Source organism: Dromiciops gliroides, chromosome 2 (genome assembly GCF_019393635.1).
Source record: "Dromiciops gliroides isolate mDroGli1 chromosome 2, mDroGli1.pri, whole genome shotgun sequence".
NCBI lineage: Eukaryota > Metazoa > Chordata > Mammalia > Microbiotheria > Microbiotheriidae > Dromiciops > Dromiciops gliroides.
The window spans coordinates 168067640-168085904 of record NC_057862.1 but is presented as its reverse complement, the minus strand read 5'-3'; the positions used below and the strand labels follow the sequence as shown (position 1 = coordinate 168085904).

The window sequence follows — 18265 nt, the reverse complement described above, 5'->3', positions numbered from 1 at the left end:
GGGAAAACTTTCAAACCTGCTGAGAACTGGATCTGTCCAAAACCAGAATGAGCTGCCTGGACCTTCCTCTTTCTTAGAGCTCTGCAAACACAGGCTGGATGACTACTTGTCGGGTATTATAGTGTAGATTGATATATTTTTTATGTATGGGTTGAATTAAATGGCTGCTAAAGGTTCTCCTTTAACTGATGATTATGTGAAAGCAGACCACTCTAACAGGTTTCAAAGTTGCAAATTTTTTCATAATTCAAACTATAAAACAGCCACAATTACTTTTTAAAAAAGAAAATGCATTTATTATCAAGGGTTCATTAAATACAGTTAAAATATTGTTTTAGCCTATCAGTATCTACATATCATAATGGTAGTTCAAAGCATAATGCATAATTATCCTAAATGAAAAAGCTTCAGATTTACTTTAAAATGTTTCTGCCAGAAGAAAGCTAGTAGTGTTAAGTTTTAAGTTAATATAAACACTGAAATGCAAATTATAAATATTCCATTAAATTACTAAAAAAAGTCACATTAAATGAATCATTTAGGCAATGAAAATGCAATCATTTGATATTAATTAAAAAACACTGTTATTTTACAAATAAGTATTTTTCTACTTTGAGCTGAATGATATTTTGGGCCACTTTACACAATAAACTGATAGAGTAAGCAGAACATAAAGCTAATAAATTGATTTGTCTTCGGGTTAGTAGATAACTAACAAACATCTACCCCTGTAAAAATGTAGCTACTTACGAGTGGTTTAGTGGCCTTCCAAGTAGAGAAATGATGCATTGTTACATTTCCTACCATTTTTTGTTATTTACCTCAGATGTTCCTTCTGCACAGCTAACAATGATTAGCTTCCAAGGGTTGGATGAAAACTCTTTTTCTAAATGTCTTTTTTCAAACTCAGTTTTTCCACAGAAGCAAAAACCTTTATCCTAAATTATGGAAATATTATAAGGATCTCCCTTGGATATTTTTCATGGCTTGAAAGCTCAGCAGTGGAGAACAATGTTTACTGAAGTAATAGTTTGTAGCTTCTAAATGTATAAATTACAAAAAGTTTAGCAATTCAATTCAGGTATCTTCACTTTGTTTGAGAAACTCAAAGTGATTTTGTATATAACATCTACCTATTTTACAAGGTAGGTTGTTTTGAGGAAAGCACTTTGAAAACTATAAAGAAGTATATAAGTGGAAGATACTGTTATGCATTTTTATTTTATCGTTTTTCTATTTGGTAAAAAGGACAGTAATTTTACATAAATAGTCAGAGGACCAAGCACCTACAAAATGAAAGAGGTGAACATTAAATTTGCAAGCTTGATTTGGCATTATGGAGACAAAAATAACAAAGCTGATTGAATTTGACCTAAAATTGGTCAAAAGTTGTGTTTGTGCAGTATAGACTTGTCCCAGGTCATATTATCACAGTCAGTATCCATGAAAACTAGAAAAAACTCCTATTCCAATGTCTTCTTTTAGAATGAAAAGCATTTTTTTAGAAGAAATCTCATTGGCTAAGATCAGGATAGAAGTTTCACTAACTAAGCATATATAAACATGTATTCAAATGTTTAATATTCAGAAATACTAAAAAAATTTTTTTCTAATGCAGAAATCAGAATTAAATTCAATGAACATCTACCAAGCACCTGTTGTGTGCCCTGCACTGTGAGTGGAAAGAGTGTGCAATGCTTTGTTATTTTCTCTTTAAACATGCCCACTCCCCATTGTCATCTATGTGCATGGGCCAATAGAAAATTTATTCCAACAGATAGGTCCAAATTCTCACGGAAAAAAAAACAACATAGAATTCACCCTCTAAGAAATAATTTAAAAGGCAAGTTATTATGCAAGATGGAAAAAAGAGAATCAAGAAGTTAAAAAGATTCTCAAGTGCATATTCTGTAATTTGATTTTAGGAAAACTCAAATGGAGGGGAATGTTGAGATCCTTTCCCCAACCTCAACATCCTTACACTTTAGTAGTATCTGAATCTAAATAAATAAAAATTATATGTATATAAACATGCATTTACATACCCCATATAGAAGGAATGCTCAACAATTGAAGTAGTTTTATATATTTCATACTAGATATATTTTTTTCTGTTAGTGTTAATGACAATACAAGTTTATTGTTTTATAAGATAAACTCAAAAAGGAAACTTTGTTTTTCCTGAAACTAATAAGGGGAAAAAAAGAAAATGTATAAACTTCTAATACTAAATCCTGTCTTCCTCTAATTTTTAGTCATTTGAGATAATTTTGGACTTTGCTTTTGTTGATTAGATAATTTTGTACAGTACTCCATGAAGTTATAAAGTTAAAACATCACTTGAATTTTTACCTCCTTTAATAATTGCACATTATTTTGGTTAACTTGTTAGTTATGTTATATTTGAGTTCTTGCACTGACCAATCTAACTTTTTAAGAACACATTGCTCATGATGAAAGTTAAAAATCATTTCCTATTTCTGAGTTCATTTGATAGTTTTAACTAAAAGTAAGTTTTGCCATTGAAAGCAGCAATAACGCAATGCTTAGAAAGAAAGGAAATGGTATCAGAGGGCTCACATTTTCAAACTGGAAAATATCTGAAGAAGCAAAAAGATTATTACATTAAAACTGTTATAAATAATTATTTCAATTATACAAAAGAGAATTTTTATTTTAAGGCATATGCAACAGACAAAATTACAAGCAACCCTGGTTGATGTAATAAAGCAGAAAATGATAATCACCTATCATGTTTTTAAGGCTTTACCTGTCAGGGTTTATATGAAATAGCCCTTTTGCAAAAGAATCAATTAGATGAAAAAATTTATTGACATTATACAATCAAAATATAGATGAAGCTTTTAAAACAATTTAATCTTATTTTCTCTTTCACTATTAGAGTCTGCCAAATAAGCTGGATTCTTAATAAGAAACTGTTTTAGGAAGCCAAGGCATTCATTCAGTAAGAACCTACAAAAACCTAGGTTTTGGTCCCAGGTAAACCACTAACAAGCATTAACTTGGCTCACAAGCTCTCTGGACTTTAGTTTCTTCATTTTCAAACAGAAGGGGACAAGATTAGAAGATTCTTAAGGGTCCTGATCATAAAATACACTAAGCAAAAATAAGATGGCCCAAAGGGAATTGTTTTAATAAGCTATGCTTAATCACTTTTTCCCCTTTTATTAGTAATTTGCTTATGCAAAGTTAAACATTAAACCAAAGAACCAAATTCTCTTATGGTCCAAATTTTGTCTGTCTTATGTCTAATTTTTGAAAAAGAGAAAAATTAGCTATGACTTTCAGTAAGTTATGCTTTGTCCTTAAAAACAGAAGATCATAGCCACATATCATATATATTTTGTAAATTATTTGCTGAACTGTACTATCTTGGCAGTTGCACAATCACTCTTTGTTTAGGAATTCATAGGAAGAGCAAAAGGGAAAAAAAGGTATAAAGGTGATTTTTGACTCACTGACCTCCAGGAGAACTGGATTTGTTTTTGACTAATTGCCAGATTTCCAATTCAATGAGCTGTAAATCATAGAATATTAGAGCAAGAAGGGACTTCAGAATTCATCTAATCTAATACTTTCGCAGGTGAAGAAACATAGGCAGAGAAGTTAATGTGGCTAAAGGGACTAAAACCGAGGCTCTAGACAATTTTGTGTTCTTTCCACCACATCACACTTTGTATATTATCAGGCTACCATTTGCTACCACATGATTACAACCACCGAAGCCAAATATAATGTTAGTGAAAAAATGAAAGCTACCACATATCAAGACATGGTAAGCTATTTAAAAACAGATTTAATTTTTGGTGTTAGTGACTAAAATTTCAGTCATCTGTTTTTTCATCTGCTCCAGGAAAAAAGGTTTGTTTTAACAAGATATATAATATTAAATTCTTAACTTGACTCCCAATTTAAAAGTTGTTTTACTTGTACTACATTACATAAAAAAATAACATTTTGTGCATATTCCCTAAACTCTAATATTCTATGCCCTGCTTACTTGAGAGGGTCAGTTATTAGTTTTTTTAAAAATAGAGAATTGCTTTCTTTTATATTTTAGTTATTTCTACATATATTTAAGAACTAGTAAGATATCTGTATGATTCTTTAATAGTACAATCTGTTCAAAGGCTCACTGTGACAAAAATAGCAATTTGTCACTAGTCATGAAACCAAATTCAAGCCAGAAGAAAAGTATTTAACCAGAGGCCCAGGGGCAAGATATGCTTTCAGATAAAAAATATTCTGCATACAATGCATTTGAAAATTGCACAGACCATATGCTTTTATTTAATGTGAAGGCACAACTAACATTTTGGCTCTTAAAATACATTTTAATTATTTATGCTGTACTTTGTACCAGCTTATAAAAAATACATATGCAAGCATTACAAATTATTGAAGATTCTTTCAAATTTCCCATTCAAAATTCATATTTAAAAAAATCAAACTTGTCTATTTGTAGAAAAATTTATATAACAGATTATTGCAGGTTCACCTAATATTACTGTCCAACAGTTTGTTGATTGGTTGTCACATTTTCTTCATTAGCTCCATAGTCCAAGTTTTCCATCATCTAAAACACAAAAGAAAAACATTTTAAAATTTCAACATTTTCCAATTTTTCAATAAGCTGACATAGAAAGCCCCTAGTTCCTAGGAGGACATTAAATGAACCCTCAGGACTGGAAGGCATCTCTTTTACTAAGAGGTGGAAATAAGGAAAGAATACATTCTAGATGTGAAGAACATCCTATATACAAAGGTATGGACATGGTAGATGGAGTGTAGAACTTGGAGAATATTTACTGAGTAGCGACCCTTCTCTTTCCCTTTGGATTCACCAGGCACTTCTTTCAAAATATGACCCCAGCCCCCATAACCTTACCTTCTAAAAGAAAATGAGTTTTCAGATGAGTTTAAAGAAACAAATATTCTCAATGCATCTCCTATCCCTTTAAAATCTTTTCAATAAAAAGAAACAAAATTCAGATTCAAATACAAATGCTAAACATTTAATAAGCCTGAATGTCTTATTACAAGTGGAAACAAATATTTTTCTTCAGCTATCACATCTTCAAAAAGACAAGGAAATTAAAGACAACATATACAGAAGGAATGCAAAAAATATTTGTGAATAGGCTAGTTCAAATTGGAGTTTTTCTCTGAATTTGAAAAGCTGATTTGGCCATTTACAGATAGCTATCCTATTTATAAATGGAGCCTTCTCAAAAATTGGGCCATTAAATATTCAGTAAAATGATAAAACTGGAAAGGTGCTGATACAAGATTTAAATGGCTGTTCTGAGTGCTTTTACATTATCACTTGTTAGCTTCAGCTTGTGACTTCTAAAAATAATAGAAGTACTTGTGACATTTAGCAGAGCCAAACTGGATGGATTGTGGGATGCTAGCCAGCTATAAAGTTATTTCCCATTCAGATAAAAATGACAAAAATCGAGATTTTTTTGGCCCAGTGTTTCAGAATTGGACATTTTTACTACAAAAACAAAATTATTCTCTAAAATCCTTTATAGCTCTAAGTATATCAAAGCACTGTTTTTTTCAAAGGAAAATATACCATTATATTATATATTATGTTAGAACCAAAGATTGAGTCAAATCAAATAAATAAAACCCAAAAAGAATTGTTTTATACTTAGAAGCATATTATTCCATGGAAGCTCATGTACATATAGAACACATAATTGCTTTTTCCAAGTTAAGAATGCTTCAATGAGTCTGATTTATTTTTGTGTGTGTGTTTTCTTTTGTCTTTTTTTTCCTGGAACAATGGGGATTAAGTGACTTGTCCAGGGTCACACAGCTAGTAAGTGCCAAGTGTCTGAGGCTAGATTTGAACTCAGGTCCTCCTGAATCCAGGGCCAGTACTCTATCCACTGCGCCACCTAGCTGCCCCTGAGACTGATTTCTTGATGTAGTAATTTACTACTTCTGTATAGAAAAGATGATAGGTTGGAGAAGTAAGACTAAAGAATAAATCTCTTATTTTTTATTTTTATTTTTTTGCAGGGCAATGAAGGTTAAGTGACTTGCCCAGGGTCACATGACTAGTAAGTATCAAGTGTCTGAGGCCAAATTTGAATTCAGATCCTCCCGAATCCAAGGCCGATGCTTTATCTGCTGTGCCACCTGGCTGCCCCTAGTCCCTTTTTTTTTTTTTTTGGTGAGGCAATTGGGGTTAAGTGACTTGCCCAGGGTCATACAGCTAGTAAGTTTCAAGGGTCTGAGGCCGGATTTGAACTCAGGTCCTTCTGAATCCAGAGCCAGTGCTTTATCCACTGCACCACCTAGCTTGTCCCCCAAGGCAATTGATTTTTTTAAGATTCTTTCTTTTTTTTTTTTTGTATTTTTTTTTCTGGGGCAATGGGGGTTAAGTGACTTGCCCAGGGTCACACAGCTAGTAAGTTTCAAGGGTCTGAGGCCGGATTTGAACTCAGGTCCTTCTGAATCCAGAGCCAGTGCTTTATCCACTGCACCACCTAGCTTGTCCCCCAAGGCAATTGATTTTTTTAAGATTCTTTCTTTTTTTTTTTTTGTATTTTTTTTTCTGGGGCAATGGGGGTTAAGTGACTTGCCCAGGGTCACACATCTAGTGTCAAGTGTCTGAGGCTGGACTTGAACTCAGGTCCTCCTGAATCCAGGGTCAGTGCTTTATCCGCTGTGCCACCTAGCTGCCCCCTTAAGATTCTTTCTAACCATGAAACCTCTGTAGGCTGTGAATGCAGAATAAGGATTTTGGAGCTGATATGAAAGACAATGAGAGGCTACTTTGCCTTTTTGTGCAGCAGAATGGTATAATGAAAATGGGGCGAAATGAAGATGACTGAGATGGCAGAAACATACTGCTGGTTTGTGTAAAGTCATTAATATCACATAGTACTGGACAAATTACCACTGCCACCTTAAATTGGGAGTAGTTAAAAAAAAGAATTGCAAAGGTGAGTTTAAGAATTCAAATGACAATGAATATATTTGATTCAAGTTGGAAATCCCTTTCTCTTAGCAAACCTGGAACATTTTTTCCATTATCTCTGATGAAGTATGGACTTAAACCTGATACTAGCCAACTATGACCTACTGGCAAATGTTAATCTATGACGCAAGAACATTTTCACCCAAATGAGAGGACATTCCTTTCAAGACAGTTCCTCTATTCATTCAAAAATGCCAGAAATGTCTGCAGGGTCATTCAGCTTCTTCACAAATTATGAATAAGTTCTTTAGCATATTGATAATTGTAATACATAGAAAATAAAATATATTTATTCCTCTAACTTCCCTTCAAAATCTTTTTATTTTAAAATAGGGGAAGAGGATGAGGTCAAAAGATTCTGGGTCTGATCCATGTTTCCAGGAGAGAATTTTAGGTGACTGAAAGGCATTTACATTTATTATTTCCTATTTCTTTTTGAGTTACATTTTAAATTATCTCCCTTTAAGAACTATAGGAATCATTTTTGATAACTGTAACTGAATCATTAATTCAATAAAGCAGATAAAATAGGATCTCTGCTTTGAGTCAGATTTAGGTCTAAATGGTATCTACAATTCTTGAAAGGTATACATCTTATATTAAAAAAAAAGTTTTATAAATTAGTTTTCACTAACTCAGACTTGTGTCTATTTCCCAAACTATTAGAAAGGGCTTACCGTAGTGTAGAGTATTAGGCAGGTTAAAAAAAAAAAGATAATTTTGTATAATAGTTTGTTTAAAAAAAAGACAATTTATGGGGGACTGTACTGGATGCTCAGGTTATCAATCACACTTCAAACAAAACTTGCCTATTTTGTGTCTATGACATAAACATTTACAATAGTCATAGTGAGTTACTAATAAAACTTTTGGTCACTATTCCTCTCTCTCTCTCTGTTCATCTCCTTTTGATGGATTTGGTACAATGCTCCTCTTATTTACTTGCTCTATTGATGCTAAAAGTATATTGAATCTGTATATTCTTATACTTGTATAGTATTACTGACTGAATTAGATATGTTGATAATTAAGAGTAGGTCTTAGTTCCAAAATTCATTAATAATTTTCATTAAACTTCTAAAACACTGGGATCCTGATTCATGGCTTCCACATAAATAAACAAATGCAGTCTCAGCAGAAGTGTAGTCCAAATGTGGCTGCTTCTACCTACCTCCCTTCCAAGCAGAGCTATGTCTTATGACTTAGCAGATAAATATGACACTTAATTAAGGAAATTATTTAGAAAGTAAAAGCAAGCCTTGCTATAAACTGTTCCTTTTCAACATGACTTAATAGAATAATGACACTTTGATGCATTAATAATATCACTTCCTCCACTGGCTCAGATGACAATCTTCTACTCTTTTTCATCTTGTCAAGTCCTTCCATTAATTTTTCAAATAAACGAATAAATGAAAAAAAATTATCAAGTGTTTACTATATTCCAGGCACTGTGATAAGTCTTGGGGGATACAAATTCAAAAGACAGGCAGTCCCTCCCTTCATGTAACTTACACATTAATAGAAGTAGGGAGGAGCATCATCTACCATGTAGGAGAGATAAGTTTTTCCTTACAAGGCACTGAGACCATCCTTGAGACAGGGTTGGACCAGTGGTATCACCTGGTGAGTGAAGTCCACGAGACAGACAACAAGGAAGCAAGGAAGCTGCACCCAAGTGAATCAATGTTGGTTCCTTACTGAATGTCCTTTCAATGCTGTGGCTAATTAAACTTCCATTTATTAATTGTTAGATGGTCTATGAATTTCTCATTTTGTTCTGAACCTGAAGGATGAGAAGAAGTTCTGGCCTATAACTGGCAGCTTTGACAGGGTTGGATTGGAATGGCTTTGTTGAAGTGAGAAAAAGGTGATGCAGAGAAGGGCAAGCCCTGGGTGGTCTTCTTGCTTATTTAGGGTGGTATGGGGTGCATATTATGGAACAACCCCATTGCCCCAAAGGAATAAATGAATCAATGAGAGTGAGAATGAGGGGGAATGAATTGCCTGTGGGTGTTTAGCAATTAGAGACAGATGTGAATGTGTCTCTAAGAACCATGCACAAATAATGCTATAAACTATCATTTGATGAATTTGTATAATTTTTGTATTTGGGTGTAAATAGTGATCTCCAGGCTCACCAGCTGTGATAAGTCTCTGCCTTTCCTAAAGAATGGAATGCTAAAATTATTTAAGAACTGTACTGAAGGAATACATTAGGATTTTTACATTGCACTTGGAGAACTTTATTGATATTCTCTGGTTAAAGGCACTGCAGGAGACACGTGAGAAGATACTGCTTGATCTTCTCTAGGAGCCTAGAGATCTTTCTGGAACTGAGGATGTGGACAAATGTGCCACATGTACAAAAGCTGATTTGCTAAGCACAGGGTGTACCATATCAGTTTAAAAAGAGTAAAAGAAGAGACTGCTTCCATTCTTGCTCCTGTGAACCATAACTTTCTTTTTCTCTGGGACTGCCAGCTAGGGATGGGTATGGGGTTCCTGCAGAGTGATTCCTAGTACATGTCAGAACATAGAAAGGGAAAGCATGATCACTCTTCAGCAGTGTTTGGCTGGGCAAAGCTGAGTAAAGCTCAGGCTTTGGTAGTGGCAGCTCCCATGGCAGCACTTGGCTCTGCTATAGAGAGGCAGCCCTTAGACCCCAGCAGTGGCAGTATTTTCAGTGGCACTTAGTCTGGCACAGGACACAGCACTAAACCTTGGTATGTGGGGTGAGCAGAGCTAGGTCCTCTGAGAGTAATGGAGTAGATAGTGTCAGAAGCCAAGTGGGCAACGGTATGGGCACCAAGGGAGTGGGCACTGGTTTGTGTCACAGCAAAGGAAGGCCATGTGATGTCCTTTTCTTACTGTAATCTGGAACTGACTGGGCTCTCCCATATTACTGCCAATACTGTAATCATTGGTCACTGGTCAATTCCTTTTTAAAGGTGGCTCTTAGAGAACCAAAGTGTAGCATTGTTGGGAGATGTAGTATTAAAATTGTTTCCTTGAGTCCTTCACAAGAGGGGAGAAGAGGCCTTGATAGGTACACATATTTAGTATTCCCCATATGCTCAGGAAGGGCAATTCCTGGCTGGTGGATTGAAAAACATGGCATAGGAAGTGGTACAGGATGAATCTCAATATTGATCCTTGTGAGAAAATAATGGGATTTGGCAGATGCCCAGGAGCCCCACCTGAAGATTGATTTGGAATTGATTGAATTGGGTGAGACTGACAGAGACTGACTGAGAACCTACTTAAGGTTGATTAAATCGAGACCACAACTGGCCAACCCTGAGTGGGATGTTGTTCTCAGAGGCTGTGGACTATGACATCAACACAAGACGATCCTCAACCAATCAGCTTAAAGGATGGTCCCTTCCGGGGTGGGAGACAAGAAGTAGGAAGGGAGGCTGGCTCCCTAGCTCTGGCCTCTTTCCTTCTGGAACCATGGGCTGGTGGCTATGGGAATGAGGAGTCCATTCTGAACCCTAGGGTGGCTAGGCTTTGGCTATCTTTCTGAACTCCATCTGTTCTATCTTTATTAACTTCTAATACACTTTAATAAATGCTTAAGGCCCAAACACTGTTGCTGAAGTTTCTAATTTATAAGTAAATCTTAGCTAGTTTCCCCCCCCACACTGGGGGGCAGGTAAGGACACACATATTAGCTTTTACTCGTCACACCCTGGCACTGGGACAGGCAGCATGCATGACCTCTTAGCTACCTTTGTAGAGATGACCCTGACCCAAGATGAAGATCAATGACTGTGCCAGAAGTGTCATCATCTGTGCTGTGGCCTTGATGTTCCTGGTGTTGCTCCTGTTCATCATCACCGCTTTCCACTGGGACTCCCACTGTGAACTGCAAAGATTTGGTATCACCCACCACATGGACTAGATTGTTAAGATCTGGGACTTGGTCCTTCTTAGGTATGGGGGAAAGACGAAACTTGGCATTTCTGGTCTTCATTCACTTCTGTAGTCAGTCACTCCTTCATGGGATCATTACATTATTTGTTTCCTTTTTCTCCCTGTTTTTCTTTTATCTTCACTAAGCTCTTCTTCCAGTGCTGCCTATGGTAGGCTTCTAGTATTCCTGAAATGAGGGCTGTCTAGTAATGGTTCTAAAACCATTTAAGTGATGGAAGATTCTCTAAAAACATTTGCCACCAGGTTGGGTGGTGGGGAGGCAGTGGTGGTGACAGGAGTATTATATGCCCCTCAGACTAGATTAGTTTTGCCTTTCCATACAGAAACTTTCCTTGAGATTTAATTGACTCAGGGGACAAAGGCTCTTGACAGTGATATAACTTCCTGGTGGCCTAAGAACAAAAGTCACCCCACACATAAAGTTGGGCAGGTTGGGGGCCAGCACAGAGAGACATAGAAGTTGCATTTCTGTGAATCAATGCTTGTGTCCTTGCTGAGTGTCTTTTCTATGCCAAGGTTAAGGTCACTTCCTTTTATTAAGTGTTAGGTAGTTGAGTGTCTTTGAGAATGTCACGTTATTCCAAGCACCAGACTAGCTTGAATTAGGCTGGGGCTACTAGAGGGAGACAATACAAAAAGAGAATGGTAGCCAAGAGTATTTTCTCCTTTTGGCGAATCCAGTGAATGGAGCTATATAGCAATAATGACAAATCTCTTCCAGAAGTAATGATATTGATGATTTGATTACAGTTCACAAAGAACATCAACCCAACACAGAAGCTTTTTTAGGCAGAACTTAGTAGAGCCCAGTGCAATATTTGGGCTATCTATTTGTTATTCATCATTTTCACTGTATAATAGTATGACTTATTTTATTTATTATTTTATTTTTTAAGACATCCAGGAAGTCCTAAGACGTGATTCAACTCTTTTAAGGCTTATTTTTAAGTCAACAATATATTAATTGTCCTTGTTAAATTGGTCTTCTTCAAAGTGATTATACTTTGAAAAGAATTTGAGCAGCCAAAAACATGACAGTAATCTTTTATAGCATTATTGGAGCAAGTTGTTTCTTCACTGTGCACTACATTTTTAAATGCGAAGATTCTGATTAATGCATAAAATTTATGAAAGGTGATTCTAGGATACTGAAGTAAATCAATGCCAGGAGAAGATAGGTTTTAACATTTAAAAGTTATAAAACATTTTATTCAATAATTTAGACTTTCAACTAGGTGGTCTTAACCCCACTGAGGCATTTGGAAACAATGCCTTATCTGAAGCTCCATGGAGATCTCAATAAAGGGATTAAACATGAAGACATGAGCATGAAGTAATGGGAATTTTCCTAATTATTCATAATGGATATTGTAAATATTGATACCATAGATATGACAAGGCCAAAGGATTCTGTATAATTAATTCTCTATTTAAGAAGAGTTGGAGGGTCAGCTAGGTGGTGCAGTGGATAGGGCACTGGCCCTGGATTCAGGAGGACCTGAGTGCAAATCCAGCCTCAGACACTTGACACTAGCTGTGTGAAAAAAAGAAGAGTCAGAACATTTCCTCATTTCTTAACTACTACTTCTCTGGGACTCTTACTTTTTCATCATGCCCTCATGCCAGGTCACTTTTTCTCTCTCCCCCTTCTTTTGCTTTTCAACCTTCCTTTGTGTTTTGTCTTCCCATTAGATTGTAAGCTCTTTGAGGGCAGGAATTACGTTTCTTCCTCCCCTCCCCCCCCACATTTGTATCCCCAACACTTAACACAGTATATGGCACAGAGTAGGTGCTTAATAGATATTTGTTGACTGGCTGACAGTGTAGCTAACTGAACTTGGAATATACTCATCATAACATGGACCAAAGCCATGACTTTGACCTCAGTAGCAAAGTACTTCTATCTAGAGTTTCCCAACTATTTTCAGTCCCAGCACACTTGTAAACACTGTGTGGGTGAGTCAGGGGAGGGAGAAAGGGGAAGGACTTAGCTTCAGTGAACTTGGGAGGAATTTAGTTTCAATGAAGAGACAGCCCAACACCCAACATAAACAAGTTATGATAATGAAAATTTTCTCTACCCTAGGAATTGACAAGCTAGCTAACACATTTAAATTTGTCATCACTGCCTCGCTCTCTCTTTCCCCCCAAACTTATGATTTCATTACTGTAAGACATTTCTAGTAAGGAAACCTTTTCTTTTTAAACTTGGCCTCTACCTGCTTGGCAAATCAAAGTTTTAGAGAGATGCCTAGGGCAGAGAAATGAAGTGATTTGCCCAAATGTCATTATCTACATAAAAGACAGGAGTTAAATCCAGGTCTTCCATCCTCCAAGATTTGGCTTCTTATTTACTCTGCCATATTGTCTTTCACCCTGAAACGTTTTTATAAGCACTTTGAGGAGCTTAGGAGCAACTGGTTATTTAGTCATAGAAAATTAATGATTTGGCTACTTATGGAGGTTAAAAGTTGATTTTAAAGTAAAGTTACATTTTCCATGAATCATGCTTTTTGTATGTCTGGAGAGATTTTTAGGAACTTGAAGTGACTTTTGTTTTCTGAAGTGGTCCTCCTAATTTTTATCTTCTTCTTTTCATAGGTAGGGTTTTTCAAAGGCTCTTCTACTATTTGTGCTTTTGACTTCAGATACAGATAAGAAGCTGCCAGAAACTGACAATGTGGCAGGTGGGCAGCCACAGGAAGATTCATCCTGTTTCTAGAATGTCTTCATGACACAACAAAGCAGGCTACGAGACAGTGACCAGTCAATCAAGCTAACTAGTCATAAAGGTGAGTCAAAGTATCAACACAAAAACCTAAGTACATACCTGGTAGCTAGTGCCGTTCCAGATCTTCTTCACTTCCTTCCGCCTCCAAGCAACAATCACAACAGTGATGAGTGTGCAAGGTACTAAGTAGAGAAGAGCCGGCTGCCCGTGCTTCATCAGCATCAGAACTATAAAAGTGAGTACCATGCCCACAGCATAGGCTGCAAGAGGAAGAATGCTACATATTAGTCATTAACATTCACAGGCACATGTGCTGGTATTTTAAAAACTACTAGAGACTTTGTATTTAAACATCCCGAAGACCCCAGCAAACTGGCTTCTATATACAGTTTTAAGATTGTCCTACTCAATGCTTTTTTTTTGTGTTTTATTTTCTGTTTAGATTTTTATTTTCTAAAATATATGTAAAAATAAATTTTGACATCAATTCTTTTAAAAATTTATTTATTTATTTGCAGGGCAATGGGGGTTAACTGACTTGTCCAGGGTCACACAGCTACTAAGTGTCAAGTGTCTGAGGCCGGATTTGAATTCAGGTACTCCTGAATCCAGGGCCGGTGCTTTATCCATTGCGCCACCTAGCTGCCCCCTGACATCAATTTTTTAAAACTTTGTGTTCCAACTTCTCTTCCTCCCTCCCTTCCCACCCCCCACCTCCAAGAACTCAAGCAATTCAATATAAGTTATACATGAGTAGTCATGAAAAACATCTCCACATTAGCTAGGTTGTGAGAGAAAACAGTTAAAAAACAAAATGTCAGATTAAGGAATTGTCAAAGAAAAAAATGTGTTTCAATCTGTTTTCAGATACCATCAGTTCTTTATCTGTAGATGGATTGCAATTTTCATAAGTCCTTCAGGGTTATATTGGATCATTGCCTTGCTGAAAATAATCACGTGCTTCCCAGCAGATCATTTTACACTATTGCTATTATTCTGTATACAGTACATTTCACCCTTCCCTCCTTCCCCTCTTCTCTCCCCCCACCCACCATGAACCTCCCCTCCCACTTTCCCTCAGGGCAAATATATATTACTATACCCATTTGAGTACACACACTATTCCCTCTTTGAGCCAATTCCAATGACAGCAAGGTTCACTCACTCCCCCACTCCTTTCCCCTCTTCCCCTCCCCTCCATAAGTTTTTTTCCTGTTCCCTTCATGTGAGTCACCTCTCCCTAGTCCACCTCTCCCCTTCCTCCTCCCCTCCCAATGCTTTTTTTTTGGGGGGGGGGGTGAGGCAATGGAGGTTAAGTGACTTGCCCAGGGTCACACAGCTAGTAAGTGTTAAGTGTCTGAGGCCTGATTTGAACTCGGGTCCTCCTGACTCCAGTGCTGGTGCTCTATCCACTGCACCACCTAGCTGCCCCCCCAATGCTTTTTGAAAGCTAACCCCACAATCTCTTAAAAGTTAAGAAACTGACTAGAAAATGTGTGTATTATTAATTTAATTATTCTTCAGTAATAAAAATAGTAACAGTAATGCTTCAGTTATCTGGTATCATCAGAGAAGGAATTGTTCCACAGTCCAAACAACTAAAATGTAATTATTCCACTGAGTGGCAATACTTTGTTTCAACCACTCTGGAGAGTTAAAAAGTACTACAGACTTTGCTGATTCCTTAAAAAGAGAAAAATATATTGAGAAATAGTTAGCCTTTTTTGGATGATCCAAAGTAACCATTCTGAACATACAGTCACAGAATGTTAGAGCTGGAACAAACACTGGAAATCACTGTAGGCCAATCCCATAATTTTACAGAGGAAGAAACTGAGACCCAGAGGAGTTAAATCATTTGCCCAAGGTCAAATAGCTCCCCAATCCACTGCTTCTTCCGCTATATCAGAATGCCTTATAAAATGCTACAGTATATGATACCTTTGGTTACTGAGAGATGCGGAGCTGCTTGACTCTAGCCTATATTTTAAAAATTCTTTGGTTTGATGCTTTCCACTTTAATTGCCTTAAAAAAAAAAAAAGCTTTCCCCATCTTTCTTACTGTTAGACTATCACCTTTTCTATAAGTGTGTTTGCTTGTATTGATTTGCTATGGAGTGAGTTATAACTATCTAAAGTGAACCAAAAGGTCATAAGGGATAGCAGGGCCTTCCTATGAATAAAAGGGTATGTACTTTATTTTATCTTGAATGGTTGTTCAGAAGCCTCTATGGGTCCTTCCTGGTTGCTGCATGTGTACTGGGTAATTGCTGTTTCAAGATAAGTGAAGTCCTGATAAATGAGTCATTATACTTGACATTGATATGAATCTCCTTTTGCTTTCAAATCTATTTTGGGGGATGGGGGTAGAGTGGGCAGTAGACTCAAGGCAACCTGTGGTTTCTTTGGCAAAAAGAATTGCCAATTAGCAAAGAAGAACTGTACCTGCTCTACCAATTAATAACCTTAGGAAGTTGCCTGAGGCACTGAGAAGTGAGTGAAGTGATTTTCCTGGGGTCACACAGTCAATCTCTTTGTAAGAGGCAGGACTTAAAAATCTTCCTGCCTGCAAAACTAGCTCTCTGGACACTATACCAGATTATCTTTCTGAAATCTAATTTTTTGCTTTATATTCATTAATCTTTTTCAGTCTAATTTTCTCCTTTCAAAAATCTTGGGAATTACATAAAGTAAAGCAGATATTGTAATCTCTCTTTGGCAGATGAATAGGTTGAAGAATAATTAAATGACTTTCTTATATTCACCCAACTAGTTATGAGCACAGTGAGAACTATAATCTATGTGTCTGTCTTAGCACCTAAATTCCCAGACTTGTCTTCTATTTGCCTACACAATTATGGATCAAAAAAGGAAATAAATTAACTTACCAATTACGCAGGAAACAAAGTAGATAGAAGAACCGACATGAATATCGAATCTTCTGCAGTAAGCAACCAGGAGACCTAAAAAGCCCAACAAAATTAATTTCTTAAAGAAAAAAACCACCTTTAACAATTAGTTAAATTATGTATGCATTTCAATATTATAGTGGCAGTAAGGAACCTTGAACTCTCTGGAATAAAAGAGGCCATATTAATTTAACAAAACTTGAAACCACTAACCCTAAGATAATCTTAAGTGGGGTCCTCTCTCCACTGACCTTCTAGAACATTATCATCCTTTTGGGAATTTAGAATATTTTAATTTCTATTATATTAATGGTGAATATGGCTAATTTCATTAGAGAAGGATCATATCTCATCCTCATGCTGGATTATATGATAAAAAAGGCCTGTTTTCATAATAGTACAAGAAAGCTTCAAGTTTTAATTCTAAAACTCAAAGGTCAGTGAAATAACAAATCTAACTTATAGATGTACAGAAATAACCAGTTTCTTTTTACTTTTTTATTAAAAGGGTCATTTATAATAAGATTCAGTCTATGAAGAATTCTCAGAACTGACTGTAATGCACAGCTAGCTAATGTACATATCACATACATCAGTGGTAGTCCTGAAATATAATTGCTATTTTACTTAGTCAAAACAATTTCCTTCTGTTGCCTGAATTCATAGAAGAAAAAGTTCACTTTTATTATTTTTTAATTTAATTGGTTTTGGTCCCTATTTAGTGAAAGAGCAAGGTTTACTATAGTTTGTTTTTTTTCTATTCTTTCAATTGTTTGATCACATTTCTACACATTCAAAAATAACAACATTTCATCTTTTTTTATTGGCAGGGCAATGGGGTTAAGTGACTTGCCCAGGGTCACACAGCTGGTTAAGTGTCAAGTGTCTGAGGCCAGATTTGAACTCAGGTCCTCCTGAATCCAGGGCTGGTGCTTTATCCACTGCGCCACCTAGCTGCCCCTAACATTTCATCTTTTTAAAAATAGGAAATTAAATTTTAAAGTTAAGCTATAAAGTTTTATCAAACTAGTTATTTTTGGAATTTTAAGTTGCCTTAAGATGATGCATCCCACAGAAATGGTTTCCTACTTTTTCAGTTCTGTAAAAAGGGAATTGCCAGGAGACCATACACACTAAGAGCTATGTTAAACAGGACTATACTGTGTCAGCTTCCATAAAGGAGTACCACCATCTTCTCTCTCCCTCTGGCCATGCTGAGAGTATTGATTAGACTTTTCTTTTTTAGCTAAAGGGGATTACAATGGAGCTAGAACCTTCTAAGGGCCTAGCTTCCCTCACAGGCATAAGTGATGCATAGATTGCCCATGATCAAACATGGGCTCTACCTCTCGGGAAATATGATTTGTTGCTCTAATACTATGTATCCCCTATGTATCTGAAAGCATTGTTCTTCAAGAGTCAGGCAGGATCCCCCCCCCCCCAAAAAAAAATCAGAAGAGTCAGGGAGGATTATAGGAATAGTGAGAAAGAGAGAGGATAATTAGCTAATATCTTAAGTGGAGCCTACTTCAATGCTCCAATCACACAACTACCTCTCCAAGCATACCTCTTATTATCCTGCCTTGGTCCTTCCAACTCTACTAAACTATTCTAAGTCATATTACTCTTTAAAATTGAAATTAAAAAATATAATTTGTTTTATCAGCA

General features: G+C 36.2%; 1 protein-coding gene across 3 annotated transcripts in view; it reads right to left on the bottom strand.

The window, feature by feature from the left end:
* Nucleotides 1–294: 294 nt before the first annotated feature.
* The window catches only part of SPPL2A (signal peptide peptidase like 2A), a 68072-nt gene continuing 50101 nt past the window's right edge, over nucleotides 295–18265 (bottom strand). For all 3 annotated transcript variants that reach the window (XM_043985695.1, XM_043985696.1, XM_043985697.1), the window contains 3 exons: nucleotides 16577–16651; nucleotides 13788–13948; nucleotides 295–4597 (listed from right to left, as the gene is read on the bottom strand). In XM_043985695.1, the coding sequence (XP_043841630.1) occupies nucleotides 4526–4597; nucleotides 13788–13948; nucleotides 16577–16651 (308 nt within the window). In that variant the 3' untranslated portion in view covers nucleotides 295–4525. The remainder of the gene's footprint in view (nucleotides 4598–13787; nucleotides 13949–16576; nucleotides 16652–18265) is intronic.